This window comes from Natator depressus, chromosome 8 (assembly GCF_965152275.1).
Source record: "Natator depressus isolate rNatDep1 chromosome 8, rNatDep2.hap1, whole genome shotgun sequence".
NCBI lineage: Eukaryota > Metazoa > Chordata > Testudines > Cheloniidae > Natator > Natator depressus.
This window is the reverse complement of record NC_134241.1, coordinates 7,524,788-7,538,709: the sequence shown is the minus strand read 5'-3', so window position 1 is coordinate 7,538,709 and position 13,922 is coordinate 7,524,788. Positions and strand designations below refer to the sequence as shown.

General features: G+C 47.5%; 1 protein-coding gene across 1 annotated transcript in view; it reads right to left on the bottom strand.

Annotated features, from left to right (window-relative positions):
* Positions 1-2,187: 2,187 nt before the first annotated feature.
* Positions 2,188-13,922, bottom strand: part of RNF130 (ring finger protein 130) — a 90,055-nt gene continuing 78,320 nt past the window's right edge. Inside the window, exon 8 of the mRNA XM_074960351.1 lies at positions 2,188-4,445. Within this exon, the coding sequence (XP_074816452.1) occupies positions 4,336-4,445 (110 nt within the window). The 3' untranslated portion in view covers positions 2,188-4,335. The remainder of the gene's footprint in view (positions 4,446-13,922) is intronic.

Here is a 13,922-nt window from a genome sequence, read left to right as displayed (position 1 = left end):
CTATCAAGCCTGTATTTGCTTTAAAAATATTACTTCAAGTAACTGGCACTTACTGTGCATACATTTTACTTCTGCAAAGTGACAGCCACCTGCAGTGCCACTACAGTAGAAAAAGGACAATGATGCTAGTCTCTTGTTCCTTTTAATGTTAAAAAGGAAATCCCAAAACTAAGATCACTTCTCTGAAAAATCAGCCATGTTCCCTACACTGTCTCTTTCACATCCTTAATATGGCCAAATACAAGGACTTCCAATACCACATGTCAAAGCATGCATTCATGGATCAGTTTGAACTAGCATTTAGCTTTCTTCACAGCACTGGAGTTTCCAAATGAGGGAGTGTCATTTACAAGTGTTAGACTCCAACACATCCCTCAACTCACTTATTTTACTAGCTACAGCACCAGTAGATTCTTAAAGTAGTATTGCCAACCCCAAGTTTTCAAAAATCATGAACCAGGCCCCCAAAATCATGAGATTGGCTTTAAAAAAATCCAAGAGAGTTAGTAATATAATTTTTAAAATTGTATTGAAGTTTTTATTTGCCCCCTGAGCCTTTAGGATTTATTTTTGCCAGATTTTCTCCACAACCATGAGGCCTGGAAACATTAGAAGTAGATCCTTGGCTGGTGTAAACTGTCATAGCTGGAGCAAAGGATCTGCTTCCTTCATTTAAAAAAAAGAGTAAGCTGAGATTTTTCACATACTCACATGACTCCAGCAGCTGGAGCTTTAAGAAAAAGCAGCAAATATCACAAGAGTTGGCAACATTGTCAAATTTATCCCAAACATAAAAAGATAGTGCAAGTTTTAATTAATCTATGGAAGCAGAGCAAAGAAACTGACTTAGCAGAAGGAAAGATAACACTGATTGGAATTCAGAATTAGTGATCACTGGGCTCAGAGGATCAATATTACTTTGAAAAAGATTGTTCCTGTGAGTGCTGATGAGTTTGCCTCTTGCTTTATTGTCCACTGGGGCACTGGGTTTTAAAAACTAGAATTGGAAATAGAATTGTTTTCAAACCTAAGGAGTTGTTACCCCTCGAGTGCTGCTCAGGCTGCCTTGTCTACACAGGAAATTTGCCCCAGTACCAGCTGTCAGTGGCCAGCTCCAATACAGCTGCACTGAGGCAATCCCTAGAGCAAGACAGGCAAAGATGCTGTATAAACTAGTATTTGCACAGTGGATTTTAATCCTGCTTAAAATCAGAGTAAATTTGCACCGGTGCAAATAATGGTTCATAGCAGCTTTGCCTGCTTATGTTTTGTACTGCTGCAGCTACACTGGTGGCTGGACTCTCCTGCATAGTCAAGACCTGAGGCTATGTCTACACTATCGTGGTAAGTCAACCTACGCTACGCAACTCCAGCTAATGTAGCTGGAGTCGACGTACCTTAGGTCGAGTTACCGTGAGGGGTCGACGGGAGAAAATCTCCTGTCGACTTACCTTACTCTTCTCCTTGGGGTTAGAGTTCAGGGGTTGACTGGAGAGCGATCTGCAGTCGATTTCGCAGGTCTTTACTAGACCCGCTACATTGACCGCTGGTGGCTTGATCTCAGAGCATCGCCGCAGACCTGCCCTTAGATGCAGGTAAAGAACGTTACAGCTTGTGAGAGTGCCTAGTGAGAGCCAATTGTAACCTGCCTGGCCTGCCTTGCTATTACAAGCCCTGCAAAAAGTAACACTGTCCTTGAAAGATGGGTATTTTATTTCTTTGTCTGGTTTGGGAAGCTTGTTGTTTTTACAGATCTGCATGTAATGATCACTCAGCTACAATGATGGAAACTGAGCTTGCCCAATCAGCCCTACTCGCTCCACTGCGCCTGAACTCAGTCAGACTTAAAAGCAGGGGTGAAAGTCAGTCTAGGGACTTATCGGTACGGGGCTGGGGCCGGCTCTGGCCCCCGGAAGGGGCAGGGCCTCAGGCGGAAGGGGCAGGGCTGGGGGACTGTCAGAGCCAGCCCTGGTCCACCTTGTACTGGCAAGTGCCTCCTTCCCCCTCCCCGGGGTAACAGCGGCAGCCAGGGGCTCTGGCAGCAGTTTAAAAGGCCCTGGGCGGTAGCAGCGGCTGGAGCCCTGGGCCCTTTAAATTGTCCCCAGAGCCCCGCTGCTGCTTCCCCAGGGCTTCAGCAGCAGGGCTCCGGGGACAGGGTTCTGGCCGCCACTACCGCTCCAGGCCCTTTAAATCGTCCCCGGAGCCTGCCAGAGCCCTGGGGAAGCAGTGGTGGGGCTCCGACAGCCATTTAAAGGGCCGGGGGCTCCAGCCGCTGCTGGGAGCCGCAGGCCCCTTAAATCGCACCTGGGGAAGCCGATCCACCCCGATACGGTGCACCAGCTCTTGCTGGTACGCCGTACCAGGGCGTACCGACTTACTTTCACCTCTACTTAAAAGAGTCTTCGTTCAAGGAGTTTGGGGCTTGGGTGACCAGCTTCAGGACTATTCACACAATAAATATCTGCTCTGCTTCTCAGATTTAAAAGAGGAACAACAAATGCTGATCGTGGGCCTCTTTTACTTGAGTAACAGTGCTGACATCATCCACCAACCTTTAGTTTCATATCCTCAATGCTCTGTGTGTGTTAAAACTGTGCTTCTTAAAAAGTTTTAAGAAAATGTTTCTAAAGTTAGTTGACGACAGTAAAATTTGTCAAATATAAACAAGGAGCTGTAAAAAGTAAAACACTTTAAACTCTGCACCACCCAGTCTAGAATTATCAGATTAAATACGACTCAGCAACAGGCAAAGTTTGCTCTGCTAGAAGCTCACTTCCTCACTTTAGAGTTCTTTTTTGTTTTTAACATCTGTGTTTATGTCGCAGCTGCACCACACTTCAAGTCAGAATACATGCCAAGACTGATTGCTTTATAAAAAGAAGGCAAGTTTCCCCATCTACAGCAGAAGCTGTTTACATTCAAAGATAGCAGGACATTTCTTATGTTTCTTTTCAGTTTGCCACTTGTTCTAAATCACGATTTCTATATAGAGTGAAAATTTTGTTCACATTACAAAGGACACAAATGCATTTCTACATCTACAGTTACTCAGACTGCAATGGAGAAAATATTGACATTTGTTAAACTTAAACAATTACACAGCATTCAGTAGGAAAAGGTGCATTAGACACACTGACTTACTCCCCAGAGCTGCTTTTTAAAGGAACACTGTTGACTCCTTAAAAAAAGTCGTTTTCTATTTCTGCATTACCCTTTTAGAAGCTTTAGGACAATATTAATTTCCCGGCCACTTTTTGTTACAATCCAGAAAAAACTGATTTTCCTCCAAGTGTCAAAGCATGGGTGCTTTCCTTAACTCTTCTGCTTTCTGCATTCACATTAGTGATGGCAGCAGGAAAGGGCACAGCATTGAGAAAGTGTTTGTTACTTAACTGTTGCACATCTCAGTGGGAGACCAGGGCAGGAAATTTACATTTTGATCTGTATATAATACCAATGTGCTGGCTTCTCAAAAATCTCAGTGAAAAAAACTGGTGGATTTTTTTTAAAGATCAAAAGAAGATAGCTATCTAGATACCTGCACATTTCTCAAGAAGCGTAATGATTTTAAGGAAGATCAAATGGTGGGCCCATGAACATCAGCCGCATCCCCGTTGTCAAGAGATTCACTTGGCAGGAGCGCGCTAGGAATGGCTGTAGTTGCATTCTGTATAGGAAACCTTTGTCCAACTTAAGTGGAAACTGAAAAATTGAAGAATTGGGTTACTTGAAACCTTTCATGGATACTCCAGACACAGCTCCTGTCTGTAGCTTTAATGCCAACCTGTTTTGTCATTACCCAGAGTTAAATGGGCAATAGGAAAGTCAATGCATTTCTACAGGTTCCCCTCAGAAAGAGGACATATCACAATAAGCTCATGGGGAGACCGAAGAAAAATGGTGTGCCTTTACACCATTGGAACTTGGAATTGCCTCTGCCACCAGGTATCTTGTCTGATAGTTCAGCAAACATGTGCATGATTAAGACAATGGAAAGATCATGTGCTTATATAAAAGACACCTTTTCAGTACAAAAGTAACTCTGGATCAGGGCAAACCCTCTTTTGTACAGACTCGGCTGGATTGACAAAGCTAACTTGCACTCCAATTCTGCAACTTACAACAGCCCATTTTGTGTATGCACATTGTTGGCCCAGAGATGATGTCCTTGGAGACAACCATAGTTGAGCTTCATCTTTGTCACTTGGAAGCCAGGCTTGTATTCTGGGAAAAGCAGCTCTTCTTTAGACAAAAGGACACCCATGGAAGGAATACACAAGAACGGGAATGAGAAACAAAAAAAGGAAGAAACCAACACCACAACACACACTCCTTTCAGGTTTTGTTCTCATCGTACAGGTCCAAGGCAGGCTGGATTGTTGAGAATTCACTCTCATAGACCAGGCTCCGAGGAGACACAGAATTGCGGTGAAAGAAGTGACCACCTACAAGAGGCAGAACAAAGAAACAACCCTGTTAGGAATTTGTACATATGGCTATAAAACACCACTGGTATTGAGTATGCAAGGTCTTGTTTGTGGTTACCTATTCTCTTGTGCCTGCTCCAGTTCTAAATCGAGAACATATATACTCCTAAAAATTAATTTTCCTTTTAAAGTAAACCTCTAACAGTTTGTAGTACGAAGTGGCAGAGGAAACAAGTGTGAGGAAACCTAACCTTTGTTGCATCATCATTATTTTAGGGGTGCATGTGGACAGGGAGGGAAATATTTATACCTCAGGTGTCAGAGCTGCAGGTGTGGTTCTCTTGTAATTCAAGTGTTCTCATGCTACTTTCCTTCTGCTCAGGACCAGGATCTATGCTGTGTGTAAAAAGGTAAACAGCTGTCCATTGAGGATTGGTCTATGATCAAATTAATTTTCTCCCTTAGGAGCTAACAGACCAAACAGGCCTCTTAACAAAAGTGTTTATTTTTTTTCCCCTTTTGGTATTAAAAAGAAAAAGCTAGTTTTGCAAGCTCATCTGGGAAGACATTTTCTTTAAGAGCTGAAATGAGGAAGAATTGTGTGCTTATCAAAATGAAGGCCTAACAACAGTATTGGCTGGAGCCAGAAATAATGTGGACCGGCGCCATGTGAGCTTCCTCTAGCACAGCTGACAATACACCACAATCCTGATCTGCAGCAGCCTCAATAGTTCTAGTCCTGAGCTGAGTGTGCCAATGGTGCTGAACTGCTCTGTGGTTTTGTGACAAAGACAAACATCTACTAAGGAATGCAGCAGATTGAGACCGCCAAACATTCCCCTCCACTTCTGATTTAAATCACATTCAATCCCAAGTCTTCACTTGCTAGTATACTAACTAACCCATTCAATTCTCATTTGAAGGTGAATGCTCCTGATAAAGGGGAGGGGGAGAAAGTGTTTGTGAATAATTTAATACCTCAATCTGCTGCAGTGAGTGTGAAACAAGCTGTTAAATTCCACAGGGTCAAGTTGCTGACTCTGCCAATAAAGCATATATCCACACACACACAAAAACCCACACAAACTGTGCTGGAATAGGGACAGACCAGTCAATATGATTATTGAATTATTAGTGCTCAGTTTGTAGATTTGAATCCTATCCCAGACTTAAGCTTTCTGGAACTGTGCAATGCTGTAGTAAAAAGACAGATGTATTTATTTACATGGATCTGCATAGGCCTACAACTCCCAAAGAGATCACTTTCCAAACAAACCTGAACTCCACTATGAAATGCCTACTTAGGAACCACTAGGGATAAATTTGATATCAGAAGTCTCCTGCATTATGTGCCTGGCCCAATGTCACTATGCATCAGGTGCATTTAGATCTTGAGAATGCTGCATCTCATGTTACCCTGGTGCTGAAATGAGCAATGGGTAATGAATGCTTCATTTCCTCTCTCCTCCCACTGAAGTGTTACATATTGTACAAGCAACGCAGAAGCAACACAAAGGGACTCTAAAGACTGAATGCTGCTCCTATTTGTTTTTATTGCACCAAATCAAACAAGGGATTAGGAAGCAGACACCCTAGGCAATCAGTGTGAGAAAGAGAGAGAACGAACTTTTGCTCCAACAAATTTGATGGAGAAATTTTAATCAACAGGCATACGGCCATAAATGTTTCACCTAACAGATTTCTTTTTTAATTAATCTGAAAGCAGACACTGCATTCAGCATCTCTAAAATTCTTTGCTGCCTTCTGTGTTTCCTTGCTGCTTGACAAAAGACATTTTAACCTGCCCACCTCCAAAGAAGTTGTGTGTTTATATATAGGTACAGCCAACTGCTCAGCTTCAATAGCATTCTTGGAACTCCAAATTCATTCTCTTTCTAATGCCTCCTATTCAAATATCAGCTAAACCAAACCGTATTTTTCCAAATTCTTCCCTGCTTAGTGGGATTGCTTGTTCACCAGATACAACCCCTGAGGATATCATTGTTTTAAAAGACAAAATATTGCAAACTCTCCCCCAGATGCACACAACTAGATGGGAGCTCCCTTCCTTCCTTTTTTCACCAGTCCCTTAGCTGGAAGTTGTTGCTGTTTACCACAATTTCACAACCCTCCCAGAAAATAGCACACCAGTCATATCTCATTGTTAATCTTGTTTCAGAACTGAAGTCTGTGTTTCCACCTACCACTATGCAGCATTCCACCTCGACAGATGAGCCTAAGGAATGTTCAAAACAGTACAAACAAAAAGTGTTTAGAGAGACTCTGCACTAAGTCTTATATCAGGGGAGATACTGAAAATCTTAATATCACCCAACTCTCTTATAGTGCTTTCATCAGCAGGTCTGAAAGTGCTTTACAAAAGGTGGTCAGTATCATTATCTCCATTTTCCAGATGGGGTAACTGAAGCACAGAGAGGTGAAATGACTTGCCCAGGTACCCCAGCAGGCCGGTAGCAGAGCCAGAAATAGAACCCCAGTCTTCTGAGTGCCAGTCCAGGCTCTGTCCACTATGCCGCAATGCATCTTCTTCCAGTCAGAAGCTATTTTGGAGGCTTCAATTTGACAAGCTATGTTTACATACTGTAAGGATATCAGAGCTTGAAAAGCAAAGCTCAGGCTTGTTTTGGTTTGTAGGAATACTTAGTTGGGTTAAAGATTTAAAAGAACCACCAGCACCTTGCCCAATGTATTTTCCCCCCCAATGCACGAAACTGCCAGCTTTGTTTACAACCATGGCATAAACACTCTTTGTAAATCCGTTGCCATGTCAGGCATGAGTATATCTTGGCAGCAAGCAGCAACACGCACAGTTACACAGACACACCAATGAAGACCTATGAGCTTGCTCTCCCCATTCTGCAGCTACTGATGAAATCAGAGAGATGGGCTGAAATGAGGTTTCTGCACTTTCGGTATGGAAAGCAAACTGGAGATACACACTTCTGGTTTAACAGGTCAAAAATATGTATACAAGTCATACTTGCCATTATTTTTCATTATTTCATTAGACTGAACCACTCTACTAACTGATTTGTATTAAACTAGAACATAAACCTCAGCCTGAAGTCTAAAATATCCCCACCATTATGGGTATGCTGCAGGAATAGCTACAGTACAAAACTGTCAGTTGAAAAGTCTCTGCCTTGCTTTGATATACTAGTTGCACAAACAACAAATGCTACCCTGCAGTCCCTTTTTATTTAATATTTATACTACAGTACCACTTGGAGATACTAATCAGTGCCTCATTGTGCTGGGTGCTGTGCAAACACATACGGATCATAGTCTCTGCCACAGGTGCCAATTCTTCCCGGCGCCAGTGGGTGCTCGCACCCCGCCGCCCCGCCCCCATTCCAACCCCTTCCCCAAAGTCCCCGCTCCAACTCTGCCCCCTCCATGCCCCTATTGGATGCCTCCCTCGCCCCTGAGCATGCTGCGTTCCTCCTCCTCCCCAGCACTTGCCGCTGCGAAAGAGCTGTTTCGTAGCGGCAAGTGCTGGGAGCCAGCGGGAGAAGCAGGATGCAACGGCGCTCTCAGGGGAAGAGGTGGAGGCAAGCTGGGGTGGGGAGCTGCTGCGGACTCTGCTCTGAAGAGCCTACTCTACAATCCCTTCAGAGATTTTTCTCTTGACATGGAGATAAGGTCAGGGTACTCCCTAGGCTGTTTCCAAAGTGTAATCCATTTGGACACTGGGACGGTGTAAAGCAGTTTGAGAGCCAAATCTCATCAGGAAATATTTTCTCTCTCTTGCTTACACCTCTTCGAGTTTTATATAGGATAGCAGAGGAAAAATAGAGGAAAAAAACACTCTAAATAGTGAGATTATTTCATTAACGGGTCCTTTACACAAAGTGAGCTGTTTAACACCACGTTGTTGCTCCCGTCTGAGCAGTACAGTATTACAGCATTATGTCTCCCAGTTGCTGCAGCAACATTTGGAAAAAAGGAAAACAGGCTGTTGAAGGGAATGCTTCTTTATTTACTTGTGCACAGTCCCAACAATGAAATAACTGATGTGCTCTTGCTCCAAACACTTACACCGGAAAAGGTGGTGGACAACTCTGGAATTTGCTTCTCCTGTTTGTTCAGAGTAAACAAATGTGTTGACCTTCACGAGGTGGTATAAAGTCCATTTGAGGGAATAAGAGTAGGATATATTTATATCTTTAGTTTCAGCTTGGGGTTGATGCCCCTTTAATTTCTGACTGACATCTGTCAACTACTTTATTTTTGTGAGCATGTAATGGACACAATTGTTAAAAGACACAAAAACAAAGTGTGGAGGAAACTGGACCCTGGGTGGCCAAAGTTCTCAACGGAGGAGCAGGAACTAGAAATCAGTCAGCCATCTCGTTCCTGGTAACAGTTAAAAGGTTACTTTTCACCACTGTGCTGTTGCTCTGCGTAAGAGACATGAAACAGACATGTTTTGGGGAAAAAGGGTTACTCACCTTCTCATAACTGTTGTTCTTCGAGATGTGTTGTTCATGTCTATTCTAATCAGGTATGTGTGTGCCGTGTGCACGGTTGTTGGAAACTTTTTCCCTTAGCAGATCCCACTGGGTTGGTTGGGGAGCCCCCGGAGTGGCACCTTCATGGCGCTCAATATATGACCCTGCCGACCCGATCCCCCTTCAGTTCCTTCTTGCTGGCTACTCCGACAGAGGGGAAGGTGGGTGGATATTGGAATGGACGTGAACACATCTTGAAGAACAACAGTTACGAGATGGTGAGTAAACATTTTTTCTTCGAGTGCTTCCAATCAGGTGACTCCCAAGCTCTCACCCGGAAGTGGGGTCGGAGTTAAGGAATCACTGACTGGAGAACCACTTTGCTGAAAGCTGCATCCTCTCTAGCATGCTGAGTGATGGCATAGTGAGTGGTAAATGTGTGCACGGAAGACCAGGTTGCCGCTCTGCGGATCTCCTGGATAGGCACCTGGGCCAGGAAGGCGGCTTACGAGGCTTGAGCTCTTGTTGAGCGGGCTGTAATAGTTGGGGCTGGGACCTTGACCAGCTCGTAGCAGGTATGGATGCAGGCCGTGATCCAGGAAGAAATGCGTTATGAGGAGACCGGAAGCCCTTTCATCGGTTCCATTTCCAAGCCCTTCAGGAAATCCCCTACCATGGGGTTGGCAAATACAGAGCATCCCAACTCTCCTGGGTGGAACTCCGAGGTGGCTGCAAGGTGTACCCTGATGGATGATCGTGCCAATCCCTGTTGCTTCAGACGCAGTAGATACTCCAGGATGAGCGGTATAGATGCCTGAAGTGGAGGAATGTGCCACTGCTCACACCAGCACGAGAACCTTTTCCACTTAGCTAGGTAAGTGGCCCTGGTGGAAGGTTTCTTGCTACCAAGCAGCACCTCCCTCACTGAATCCGAGCACTGGAGCTCCATTTGGTTTAGCCATGAAGCTTCCAAGCCATGAGATGGAAGGACTGAAGGTCTGGGTGAAGGAGGCGACTGTGGTCCCATGTGATCAGATCGGGGTATAGTGGCAGTGTGATCAGGGTGTCCACCGACAGCTGCAGAAGCGTGGTGTACAAATGTTAGCATGGCCATGCTGGGGCCAGCAGAATTACCTCCGCTTTGTCTCTGCGATTCTTGAGCAGCACCTTGTGGATGAGTGGGACCGGCGGGAAAGCATACATGAGGTGGTCTTCCTAGGGTAGCATGAACGTGTCTGAGATGGAGCCTGGACTGTGTTTTTTGAAAGAGCAGAACATGGACACTTCCTGTGGCTCCTGGTGGTGAACAGATCTACCAGGGGAAACCCCCACCTTTGGAAGATGGAATGTAGGACATCTGGACAGATGGACTTCTGGTGGTTGCGAAACTACCTGCTGAGATGGTCTGCAAGCTCATTTCAAGCTCCTGGGAGATGAGTCGTGTCCAGGTGAATGGAGTGGGCTATACAAAAAGCCCAAAGCTGGAGAGCTTCCCGACAGAGAGGGGAGGAGCAAGCTCCACCCTGCTTGTTATGTAAAACATGGTGGTAGTGGTGTCTATCATCATCGCCATGCTCTGGCCCTGCATTCTGGACTGGAAGGTCTGGCAGGCTAATTGCACAGCTCTGAGCTCCTAGATGTTGATGTGGAATGAGAGCTCAGCCTGCGACCACTGACACTGCGTCTGTAGGTCTCCTAGGTGGGCCCCCCCGACCCAGAGTGATGTGTCCTTTACTAGGGTCATAGAAGGCGGAGGGGTGCTGAATGGGACTCCTCTGTGGACCATGCGACGGTCTAGCTACCAGCGGAGGGATTCTAGAACACACTCTGACACTGTCACTACCGAGTCCAAGCTGTCTTGACCTGGGAGATAAGTTGAGGTGAACCATGCCTAGAGTGGCCTGAGCCTCAGTCTGGCATGCCTGATGACGCAGGTGTAGGCTGCCAAGTTTCCGAGGAGGCTCAGGCATCCCCTTGCTTTTGTGGTGGGGTATTGCCTGAGAGTCTGGATGATGTCTGTCATTGCTTGGAATCTGCACTCAGGCAGGAATGCTCTTGCCTGTATTGAGTCCAGCACTGCCCCAATGAATTCTATTCTTTGGGTCAGTGACAGCATCAACTTGTTCACGCTGAAGATGAGTCCTAGTCTCTCGAAGGTGGCTCTGACCAACCGGACCTGGGACTCCACCTGCTCCCTGGAGCGCCCCCACAGCAGCCAGCTGTCAAGGTAGGGATACACCTGTACCTTCCTCTTGCAGAGAAAGGCTGCGACAACCGACATTCACTTGGTGAACACTCGGGGGGGCTGTCGAATGGGAGCACCGTGAACTGATAGTGTTCATGGTCGACCACAAATATCAGGAAATGTCTGTGGGCTGAATGAATGGCTACGAAAGATGCGTACATACACATGTGAAGGGCGGCATACCAGTCTCCTGGATCCAAGGAAGGTATGATCGTGCTCAGGGAGACCATGCGGAACTTCAGCTTCACCATGAACTGGTTGAGTCCTCATAGGTCTAGAATGGGTCTGAGACACCCCCTTTGCCTTGGGCATAAGGAAGTATTGGGAGTAGAATCCCTTGTCCCTTAGCTCCTGAGGAACCTCCAGCATGGTGAGGAGTGATTGCACCTCCTGTATAAGGAGTTGCTCGTGAGAAGGGTCCCTGAAGAGGGACGGGGAAGGGAGGTGGGAGGGAGAGGAGGAGCAGAACTGGAGAGAATATCCCACTTCTACCGTGCGAAGCACCCAGCGGTCTGATGTTATTTGCGACCAAGCACAGTAGAAGTGGGACAGACGGTTCAGGAAGCATGGGGAAGAATCTGGGATAGTGGCGTGTACGCCATCCTCGGGCATCCTTTCATAAGCCTTGTTTGGAGCCCGATGGTGGCTTGGCTGGGCTCTGTCCCTGCCCTGAAGGTGGGATTGAAGACCGTCGCCTGTTATTTCTGTTCTACCACCATAGGAGTCCTGACTTGGGCGGTGCTGGTGGGACTTGAAATGCTTGCGCTGGGTAGCTGTTATGTGCATCCCCAGCGATTTCATAGTTGCCCTCGAGTCTTTCAAGCTGTGCAGCCTAGAGTCAGTCTGGTCCAAGAACAGCCTTGCGCCCTTGAAGGGAAGGTCCTGCAAGGTCTGATGAACTTCCAGAGGTAATCCAGATGTTTGGAAGTTCTCCTTATGACCACCCCTGAGGAGACTGTATGGGCCGCTGAAATCAGCCGAGTCGAGGGAGGCCTGTAGGGAGGTCCTCGTTACCGCCTTCCCTTCCTCAACCATGGTGGAAAATTCCACCCTTGACTCTGGGGAACAACTCCTTGTCCTTGGACACAGAGTCCCAAGAACTAAAGTTACACCTGCTGAGGATAGCCTGCTGGTTGGCTATCTTTTTCATTCACTGCCGAGACCACCAGGGAGCAAGGGTGTGGGTGAGAGAATTAGTATTCGATTAGTATTCGTATCCCTGAGATGGGACACAGTACTTCCTCTCTATGCCCCCGGCGGTGGGCGGAATGGAGTCTGCCACAAGGTTTTTATTATTATTTTGTATGGTCTTTATTAGTGGTAACACCACCTGGGAAGAACCTTCCGACATAAGAATGTCTACCATTGGGTCCTCCGCCTGAAGGCCCATGTCGCAGGCAAAGTGGCGCAGCAGGTCTTGGTGCACCCTGTGGTTGATGGGCGGGGGTCCTGAAACTGACACTCCTGCCACCGCCTCATTGGGCGAGGATGATGTGGCAAGTGGAGGTACAGGGTCCTCACAGCCCTCTAGCTGCCCAGGTTGCTCCTGGGCTGAACTAGGCTCCTCTACTGGCTCAGCATGGGTGGATGTCTCCTGGGCTGTGGGTAGGTCCCGGGCTGGTTCCGTCAACACCTCTGTAGTCTTAGAGGGTGTTCTGGAGAGGGCAGCTTCTGCTCCCTGAGGGGAAGGTCTATCTTTAGGTGACCAGGAAAGGTGGCGTCCCGCGGTCACAGACCTAGAGGCCCTAGAAGGGGTACCCTGGGCCTGACGGTAAGGTGAGGGGGTCCAAAAGGGCCATTCTGCGTCTGTGGAGGGTGGCCACCGTGGTGGCCAGGCCTCCTGCACATCCCTTCAGTGCCTATGCTGACTGCACCTCAAATAGTATGAGTGCATCAGACTCAGAGGATCCTGAGGGCAATGACCATAGCAGTGCTGAAGACCCCTGTGCCGGTGCTCAGTGCCGCATAGGTGGTGGTAGGGGACCGGTGTCATGACGACCTCGCAGGGGATCGGTGCCAGCTGTCTTGTGACAGAGACGGGTGCTGGCTGCTGTGCTCTGTTGCCACATGCGGGTGCCAATCCTGTGAGGGTATTATGGAATGGTGCCGACCCCTTGGTGCCGGGGAGATATATTGCTGTGCCTCCAGTGCCATGCACATTCCCACTGAAGCCAGTGCCAGGAAACCGTGGTGTGGTGATGGGGACCTGGAGTGGTGCCGGGTGTGGTGTTGGTCTGGCGACTGGGAGCGCTGCATCATGGCGGGCTTGCCTCTGGTCAGTACCGGTCTCGACGATGCCAGAGACTTGTCTCTAATGGCTGGGGGCTGAGCTGCAGCCATCTCAATGAGATCTCTTGCGGCCTCAAAAGCGTCTGGGGTGGAGGGTGGCTCCAACACCTCCACCTGGCACTGCCCTGATAGAGAGTCACTGTGAGCCGGACTTGATGGTGCCTTCTGCGGCGCCAGAGTCGATGGCACGAACTCTTGCTGCCTGGGAGCCAGGTCCTTTCTCTGGTGTAGCAAAGCATCCCCTGGCAGTCCTGCAGCTCTCTGAGGAGAGCACCCTCTGTCAGCCTTTTTGTGCATGTGGAGCACTGGAGAAGTAGAGCAGTGCCAGGCTACTGCTCGTTGTTGCAGTGCCAGGGATTGCTGGCAGTCTCTCGCGCTAGAATCCTTCCTCAGCACTGATTAGCGGACCGATGCCGGAGCACTCCGCACCGATGCGCTTGGGCCTGGGCCTTGGCAGTCAGGCGCCACTGGATGGAGTACAGCTTTCAT